Here is a 10,091-nt window from a genome sequence, read left to right on the forward strand (position 1 = left end):
TGTAGCCACCGGCCTATGCCAGAGCCGCAGCAATGCAGGATCTGAGCCGCATCTGCGACCTACACCACAGCTCATGGCAATGCCGGATCCTTAACCCACTGAGGAAGGCCAGGGATTGAACCCCCAACCTCATGGTTCCTAGTCAGATTTGTTTCTGCTGCGCCACGAGGGGAAATCTGTCAAAATATTCTTAAGATTGTCTTTGTAGTTGGAAAGTCTGCAAACACTCTGAGCACCCTCTGAGCTACTGACAAAACTCAGGGCTTGGGATCTACCTGCAAGATTCCTGCCTGCATTAACATCTTCCCAAATTCAGGATGATAAATTAGATAATGTTCTGAGTTCTGGTCGTGGCTCAGCAGAAATGAATTTGGCTGGCATCCATGATTACACAGGTTCGATCCCTGGCCTTGCTCAGTGGGTTAAGGATTTGACATTGTCCTGAGCTATGGTGTAGGTTGCAGGTGAGGCTAGGATCCTGCGTTGCTGTGGCTGTGGTGTAGGCCAGCAGCTATAGCTCTGGTTTGACCCCTATCCTGAGAACCTCCGTATGCTATGGGTGCGGCCCTTAAAAGACAAAAAATAAAATAAAAAATAAATAATGTTTATCTGGAAAAACAAGATTACACAGTTTTAACAAAATCTATAATCTTCATGGCTTAGCATATTAAAAGTTTATTTCCCATCGATTCAGGCTTTTTCCATCTTGTGGAAATTTTCTCAAGAAGTGCTACTACATTCTCCACAATACTGGAGAAATTTGTACCTGCAATCCAATGTTTCCATCTGGAAGAGATAGAGGTCACTTCTGGGCACAATTCACTGACCAGGATTATCCAGATGCCACTGCCCATCCTTCCCTTCCACATCTGCAGGGAATTGGATTGTGGAAAAACCAAAACCCATAACTCAGAAGCAAAGAAAAAGCTATGCCCTCAGAAAGCTCTATAGTACTGTCACTGCTCTTCCTAAAACTAGCTTTGGAATCCTTATATGGGGCATGGGCAATAGATTAACCCCCTTCTATGTGATGTAAAGTCCATGAGAATGGAGAATATTTTGAACTTTTTAGGTACTTTAATTTCATGCGAGTATTTTTCATGTCTGTCTAATTCTCATTTCAAATTTGAAAATTAATCTCTATAAGTGTGACTTTATAATCAGGAAATGATAATATAATAACCGAATATAATAGAAAGCTTAAGAAACAGTAGAGACAAGGATGGCTTTATTTCAAATATAAGACTTTGTCACAAAAGTTGCCCCTTAGATATGAAGATGATAATAATAACGACGGCTCATCCATTCTTGAACTGTTTTTCTTCTGGTGAAGACATATCTCTTGTCTCTTTCTTTCTTGGGAAGAGATGTTCATCACTGAGACTGCTCTCCACTATCAGTGTCAGAGTCTTATATTTTGGAAAAGAGCTTCTTTCATTGCAAAACTGTATTTGTAAGCCATGAACTTGACCTAACTCAGCACTCATTTGTGGAACTAAATTATAGCAATATATAAATTATTACATTGTAAGTCATAAAAAAACCCATGCAGAACGAGGTATAAATAAGATTATACTTAATAACTGTATTGTATTTAATACATGGCTCTTTAGGAAAACACTTTTCTTCAACTCATGAAATCTGTTTTTCTCTTTAACTTTGTAAGAGTTGGTCAATTTTTTCTGCAGTTGAACCAGCTATTAGCTTTTTGGAGAGTCAAAATTCTCTTCGTTTTGAAATCAAATTGGTACTGCCTTGTTCCATGGAAGAAATATAGAAATCCTAGAAAGAAAAAAAAGACAGACTTACTGTATTATACAAATGACTTTGAAGCTTAACTTGAATTCTTCAAAAATCTAAGTTGTTTGTGAAAACAAATATTTTTTGGTATTTGCTATTCCAAACAATGCTGATGCTATTCCATGACAATAGAATAAAGGAAATATGTACATATTCACTTACCGTCTTTCTGGAAAACAGCATCAACTTTGTTGCCAATCCCAGGAAATTCTTCTGCTATCATTTTGGGATAACCTGTATCCATGGATTGTTTATATTCATCATACCTGGTCAAAAAATAATTAAAAGTGTCAGAAATGTGTAGCCTTCTCAAAATCATTACAGAGAACCCACCAGCAAGAAGGTAATGAGCAGTTTTAATTCCATAGATCATGTGGAAAATAGGATGTGGGATGAAGTGAGGTAGGATGCTGGTGGGCTGGCAGACTCATTAAGTCCCTCTGAACTCTCACATCTAATTCTCTAGTAGTTGTTGATAATGTCAAATGCATGAAAGATAATTTCTTGTTGGCTGAAGCAGCTCTATAAAGATGAACTCCCTCTTTCACATTTTCAAATTCAGCCCCACATTCTCCCTGGATTTCTAGGATAGGTGTTGCGTAATGATTATTGGTCAGTAGACTTGGTGGCTGGACAGGCTATAGCCATTAGCAGAAAGGACAGCTAGCCAAGGCATAATGAGACTCATTTTAAACAATTCAATTTAGTAACTTCTCTCTCTGTAGAAAGAACAGGTGCCCTCGCATTTTCTGCACCCAGTTTTTACCTCCAGCATTCGTGAGCAACAAAGAAGTATGTTTTCCCAGTATCTTCCTCAAAAACAGCAGCATCGATATTCTTCACAGTACTAGGGAAGCCAAAGGATCTGTGGATGTCCTTGGGGTATCCGTATAGCACATCCTGCCCCCTAACAGCCCAGTACTTGTTACCTGCCAATCAAGAAACCAAGGTAAAAACACTTGCCCAGGGCACCAACAGATAGTAAGCAAATTTCCAGCTACATGCATCGTCCCACATGCTAGAGCAGTGTCCTGGCTGCACTTTAGAATCATCCAGGGAGCCTTTGAAAATACTGTTGCTGGTATCCTCCCCCAAATCTATTAAACTAGTATATTTTAGAAAATTTCCTAGATGATTCTAGTCTGCAGCAAGCTTTGAGAATGACTGGTTTATGGGGTTGGGGGCTTCTTTCCAAAGCCGGATATTCAAATGACTAAAAAGTTCATCATGCCACCTCTGTGACAGAAACTCACTTCCCCAGGCTGCCCATGGCAGTGGAAGTTCATGGCCATTAGGGTATCCTAATGGCCAGATGTTGTTGAAAACACATAGTCTCTAATGACTTGTAACCTTAGGTGAAATCATTGCATTTGACTGGAATACAGTTCTAAACACTTGAATTTAGGCCACATCAGATTCTGCATGTTTATACTCGGGAAAACCTGTGTCATATAAAACTGGTCTTACATCTTGAAGCCAAGATTGTTCTTATTACTCAAGCATCCTTATTTTATCTCTCAGGGGGGAAAAATGATTTGGAACTTGTGTATCCAAAATCCTATTTAATTTCATTATATGAGGACTAAAAAACCTGTTCAAAGTTTTGTTGCCCATCTAAACTATATTTGATTCTTTGCTTTTGGCATATGCCTGGGTAAGGTGTCCTAATGTTTTTATGCACCATGCCAAACAACATGTATTTGCAGAAACACTGGTGGCTTGGCATAGTGTCCTCGTAATCTTGGATTATGTTTCATCCTGATAGAATCAAAGAAATTTGCCCCATTCAATTCCTGATAATTTAGGACTTCTCACACTTTAATGTATGTACAAATTTGTAAATTTAACAAGATTTCCAGGCAAATTGTACAAATTTGCCTGGAAATCTTGTTAAAATTCAAGAAGGCCTGGGGCAGGATCTGAAAATATAGGGGGACTTTGTGGGCATTATGGTCAATGAGATTCTTTATTTCTAACTCTGAGAGAACGACGACAGTGCTGCTGGTCTGAAGACCATATTCTGACAGCAAGGCTGCAGCGCCCCCTTCTGGCTGCCCCTCCTCCTCTCAGGACAGTTATTTGTATGAAATAGACTTGAAGAAAGGATAAAACCCAAATGTTTCTGTTCCCTCCTCTCAGTTTTATTCCTGAGCATACCAGGGGTGTGGAGGGGGTTTAAGATAAATAAAACACGAATATTTTGCACAGAAAACACTGTCATAAGCCCAGATTCATAAACACACCAGAAAATCTGTAATGTTTTCCATGTAAGTTTACTCAGAAATGCACTGTGCAATTCTTAACTAAAGTGATGGACTCTTATTAATTTGGTAAGACTGCTAGATCTCCCAAAGTCCACGGAAGGAAAGTAGCTAGTAGTCTCATGTATCAGCCTGAAAGCAGAAGAAAAGTTTATACATAAAAACTGAAGGATGTTTGAAAACATTACCTTTGAAAAACCGGACTTCATCTCTATCGGCAATCTCATAAGCAGCTTGAAGTCCATTTGGCACTTGTGGCCAGAACACAGAAATGAAATTGAGCTCCACTTCAGGGTAGAAGGAATTTGTGCGCATGTAGAACCTGATTTGAGAAGAAGGAAAAAGGTTTTGCTCTAATCCATAGAAGCTCTGGCTGTCCCTCAGATCTCTCTATTGCTGGCACTTGTGGTGTGCTGGTAAATGTTTAACATCCAGCTCTCTGAGATGGGGGTGGGAGGAGTCCTGCTTTGTAGCATTTGCTTATTTTCATGGTGGGACTACTCCAACTACAGTGGACTTCAAGAGATTTGGAGAAGTGCAACCCTGCATGGTATTTCCACCATAAGGATACAGTAGGCAAACACCATTTCAGAAACATAAATGAATAGCAAAATGTAGCCAAGTAATTACAAAAGGATACAAAGGGATGCATTTTGATTACTTTTACTTTTTGGTTTAAATACAATTGTAAGTCTATATACTTTAACTTTAAATAATGCTGTTTAACGACCAGCTTGAGAAATTCTCAAAACATAACCATCAGCTTTGGTAAGCACACCGCTGGTTGGAACACAGCACTATTATCCTCCACTTGTTACACTCTGAACACACAGGCCCTTTACCTCCATCATCCCCTACCTCACAAAAACGAGAGAATATTATTTTCATCTCACAGATTAGAAATCGAGGTCAGAAAGGGAGGTGTCCAAAGCCATGAAGAGGTAAAGGTTAATTTTAGACTCAGATCTAGCAGCCCTTCCCTTTGTTCTCCTTCGGTTGGTGGTTTACAAAATCAATTCTATAATGTTTAGAGTCCACGTAACAACAAAGCATGGACTATCATTTTGGCCAACAGAAGATTTTTCCTGATTCCAGCCATAGGGAAAACCCTGGCCTTGGAAGTCAAATCTAACTTCAAGATCCAGTCCTGCCTCTGCCTGGCTGTGAGACCTCAGGGTGGTCAGTTAACTATTACTCTTTCTAGCCGTCCATGAATTCATGACATGATCTCAGGGTCCTTTCTGTTCTTGCAAATCCTAGACTTGGTCCTGCTGTTTGGAGTGACCTCTCAAATGCTTGCTTTGATAAGCATGTCCTGCTATACTGAGGGATTTCCTTTAAAACCAAGTATTTCCAAGTATTCCCTAGCATTAAGCCACACTATGTAAGGTTTCTATCCACTCTTATCTTCCACACTCAGAATGAGTAAGGCACAGGACAGGAAGCATTAAGAGCCTGTACCCTGCCTTCCAGGGTAGATATGATGACCAAGTAGTAAAATTGTACCAGCCACATTCCGAGAAGAACAGAAAGGAGAAGTGAGCCTATTCAGAGCATCCCCACTTTCTATGTTGCAGCAGATTGTATCATTCAGAGAAAGACTATACTATGGCTTTGCCTGGTCTTTTAGGAATCAGAACTGTATATAAAGCAGACCTGTTCCTTGCATGTGAGGGGACCCTAGCTTTCTCGAGGCCACGCACTGCTAAGGGAGCTCTAGGATTCTCCCTGGAGGAGGGAAGCACATTGTGACTGCTCATGCTCCCCCCCAGGCACGGTCCTCATGAGCTGCTAGGGATTCTCCCTGCAATGGCTCCTACCCTCCTTTGCACCCACTCCTCTGCTGGGAGGGCACAGAGAACATGATCACAGGCTTTGGAAAAGCTGTCTCTTCCAGGATGCTGCTCAGTGGGTAACTACACCATCGTCATCAGCGTGGTGGTGCTATGAAAAGGACTGATTTTTTAAAAGTACTACTAATGTAGTACTATTAAAAGTAGTACTAAAAAGTACTACTAATAAGTACTAATGTACTCATCCTAAAGAGGGACCAAGTGAAAAGAAGCCTGGAGTGGGGGTCAGAGGACCAATGACTGCTCTGTTGACAATGACTCTGTGCTCTGAAGGATCTCTTTCTTTCTCTCTGCCTTACTTTACTCATCTGTAAAATATTTACTGATGTTCTACTTCAGTAGTAATTTTTCTGAGAATCGAAGGACAGAATACATGCAGGAAAAAAACTTATAAGTTCACTCTGTTATGCAAGAGCAAGCAGTTGTTTCCGTTTAACTATAATTATGTAAACAAATGTAAGATCAATAATGTATGAAGCATAGTAGTGGCCCATATATACCCAGAGGAGTGAGTCCTGCTATTATTACAAATAAAAAACACAAAGAAGAACGGATGTCTTACCTGTCTTTAAAGAACATTAGTTCTCCCCGAAGTGTAGTTATAGCATCAAAAGTTAGCTTACTATCACACACTTGTGGGGTTTGTGGGCCACTTGGCTGAACGGGGTTTTCGGAAGGTCCTAGAGGAACAAGAAATCTGGAGTTAGTTTTGTCTGGCTTTGGAAAACTACATAACCAATGAACGCTTCTTAAAGAGTACAGCCAATGGTTGTTCCAGTGACACCTCCCACCCCCCGTCTGTAGTGTTTTTCTTTATACTCACCATAGATGGCCTGGATGCCATCAATGTCATCTTGGGACAGCTGAACATCACCAGTGTAGATGTAGTTGGGGTACATCAAAGCCCCAATGTCAGTGGAATGAGAAAGGCCAAGGGAATGGCCCAGTTCATGAGCAGCCACACGATACAAGTTATAATCTAAAAGGACCAATGAACTTATTTGCAATCATTTGAAATATTTTCATATTTGAGACATTTCATTAAGAAGCAGTATACAACTCTACAAGGATTAATATTCATATATTCTTGATAACTTTTAAAAATATATAATTTTTTTTCTGAAGGTGAGAAGAATGCATTTATTAATAGTGAAGAGATAGGTTAAAGCCTAAACTCCATGATTACAATTAAAATGCAAATTCAGGAGTTCCCGTCGTGGCTCAGAGGAAGTGAATCTGACTAGTATCCATGAGGACGCAGGTTTGATCCCTGGCTTCACTCGGTGAGTTAAGGATCCAGCAGTTGCCATGAGCTGTGGTATAGTTCACAGATGTAGCTCAGATCTGGTGTTGCTGTGGCTGTGGTGTAGGCCAGTGGCTATAGCTCCAATTCAGCCCTTAGCCTGGGAAACTCCATATGCCACAAGTGTGGCCCTAAAAAAAGAAGGACAAAAAAAAAATGCAAATTCCGCCACCTGAGAGTCTACCAAGTATTAGGCAATATTGTCAGTGATAGATGGCACATATTATTTCGCAGAAAAACAATGGTCTTCTAGTAACACATTTTTTTTTTCCTATTTATAGATTGATACATTTCTAATGCAGGAAATTTTGGAAAATACCTACAGCCTCTCCTCCCTTAATTTCCACATATTTTACCAACACTGTTACATTTTGGTGTGTTCTTCCAGGGAAAAGTTCTTTGTCAATGCCCACAAGGAAAACATTAAGATTTTCAGCATTTCCTTAATAGAAGTTTTAGAGTGGCCTATTTGTAGCCAGTAAGATGTTCTTACTAATGTAACAAATTCTTCTCGTACACTTTTCTAAATGTATCATTAATTTTCTAAGCAGTAGCAGAAAAATACATTCTTCTACTAATGCATTATTTCAGTGAAAGCCACCAGTATTACAATGAACCAAGAAATGGTGCGGGAGTGGGGTAGGAGAGGAAAGATTAGTTGACTTACCTCTGAAATTTTTGGTCCACCTTTCATCTTCATCAAAATGAGCATCCCCTCCAATACCTGGGCCTGGCTGAAAAGCATGAGCAAGGTTTCCTCCAGGTCCATCAAAGGGAGAATTGTCACGATGATCTGCAAGAAACAGAATTCAGCAGATGTTCCTCTGGTTCTTATTTAGACAAACCCAGGAGAACAGGCATGAGCTTTGCTAAGAGGCCAACACATTTTCAGCAAATGCAATACAATTGTTCTTGTTAAGTCCATAAAATCAACACTCTTCTTAAACAATGAAATGTAGCTGCAAAGCCGAAGAGAGTCAGGGGCAAGGTGAAGTTAAGGTGAGAGTATTTTCACGCCACAAGAAGAGCTTACCTCCCCTGACAAAGGATATCATTATGTCTGCTTGACCCTCGGAGACCTTGGTGAAGGTCAAGGGTGAGACATTGCTCCAGAGTTGAAAGGCTTTCTCAATGGCACGGTCCACATCTTCTCTTGACAGATCTGGTGTGTAATTTTCAATCCTTCAAATGAAATAAAATACAGACACATCAGATTTCATTTCTTATGGCTTCATGAGAAATAGTGTTCCCACTCTGGTGCTCAGTCTAATTACCTGTAGGTCAGGTGTGTGTTCTCCCACCGAGGGTTCCCTGGAGTGAGAACAAACTCAGCCACGTCAGGAACCCCACATCTGGGCTGCTTCATCACATTCAGAGTTTCAGCGTCTGGTTTCCCCGTTACTTTCAGCCCAAAGAATTGTTGCATTTGCTTTAGTTTTTCAACTACTAGGCCACTGTTCCTTTTCTTTTCCACTGGCACCCCATCACTATTCAGGTTGTAGTAGTTTTTCAGGTATTTCTAATGAAAGATAAAATGTATTGAAACGCTGGATGGGAAATCTTTCTTTTTTTAAAAGATTGACAGTATAAAGTTATATTTAAAACACAGAAGTACTTTTAAAGATTGTGTTTAGATTGCATGGTTGGTCCTTATTATACTTATTTTTGGTAGAAATTGTAATTTTGGAGTCGAAATCTCCCTACCATTAGTTACTATGAAGTCAGAATTACAGTTTGTAGAGACAAATTTGCATATTGTTTCTTTAGTCCTCTATCAATTTTTTTTTCTTCGTCATTTCTTGGGCCGCTCTGCGGCACATGGAGGTTCCCAGGCTAGGGATCCAATCGGAGCTGTAGCTGCCAGCCTACGCCAGAGCTACGCAACGAGGGATCCGAGCCACATCTGCGACCTACACCACAGCTCACAGCAGCACCGGATCCTTAACCCACTGAGCAAGGGCAGGGATCGAACCTGCAACCTCAAGGTTCCTAGTCAGATTCGTTAACCACTGAGCCACAACGGGAACTCCAGTCCCCTATCACTTCTAACTGGAAAAAGAGAGTCTATGCATGGCTAGACATATTTTGGAGGAGAGTGCTTTTTCTGACAAAATTTCCCTTCATAGGAAATCTACCCTTAAAAAACCTCTATTATACTGCTACTACTTTGTTACATTGGGGGAAAAGACATAAAACTTCTGCCTTTGGGGTATATCAAATTCAGCATTTACCTGCACTATCTCCACATCTTGCTCTTGTGTTTCTGAAGTTGCTGCTGGGAAGCCGTGGGACCCTGTGTTGCAGAGAAGCAGCAGCAGCAGAAGCAGGCTGAACATGCTGACTTTTGTCTTCCTTCTCAGCTTAAGGAATCTGATGGCTCTCACTTCTCGGCTGCTCCAATGTCTCCACTAGGAAGCTTCTTTTTTATATATAGGGTTCTGGCACTTCCAGAAATCCGGGGGCTGGCTGACTCACGACTCATAACATCCTCTTGATAATTGATGAGTAGCCTGAGCAATCATTAGAAATGTTGACTCCGAGCATATTTTGGGGGGGTAGCATTATGTTGTAACCTTATGATTAATATAAAACAGGACGTGGGTAAAGGAGATGCATTCACCCTGTAAATAGTTGTTTTCTCCAATTCCTTTCTATCTTATTTGAAAAAGGCCTTTTTATGTACACAGATCACAGAGTGTTCCGTGGACTTTAAAAAAAAAATAGGCTTTGCTACTTGATCCAGCTAGTCATAAAGAGCTCCAGGTTGTAGACACACCTTGCTCCCAGAGCAAAGGGCATAACTGCTGACATGTGTGCCCTATGGCTATTTAGCACCTGTACTGACATGCATTCATTTTGGGGTGGCTTGCCCCA

The 10,091-nt window shown here is 40.6% G+C and overlaps 1 protein-coding gene across 1 annotated transcript; it reads right to left on the reverse strand.

Moving 5' to 3' along the window:
* Positions 1,277 to 9,744, reverse strand: MMP1 (matrix metallopeptidase 1). Its single transcript, NM_001166229.1, is given in 10 exon segments — positions 1,277 to 1,782; positions 1,963 to 2,066; positions 2,567 to 2,729; positions 4,250 to 4,383; positions 6,477 to 6,594; positions 6,738 to 6,893; positions 7,885 to 8,010; positions 8,251 to 8,399; positions 8,492 to 8,736; positions 9,449 to 9,744. Coding segments are annotated over 10 exon segments (1,410 nt in total). The 5' UTR covers positions 9,554 to 9,744; the 3' UTR covers positions 1,277 to 1,672.

The sequence above is a fragment of the Sus scrofa genome, chromosome 9 (assembly GCF_000003025.6).
Source record: "Sus scrofa isolate TJ Tabasco breed Duroc chromosome 9, Sscrofa11.1, whole genome shotgun sequence".
Classification (NCBI taxonomy): Eukaryota; Metazoa; Chordata; class Mammalia; order Artiodactyla; family Suidae; genus Sus; species Sus scrofa.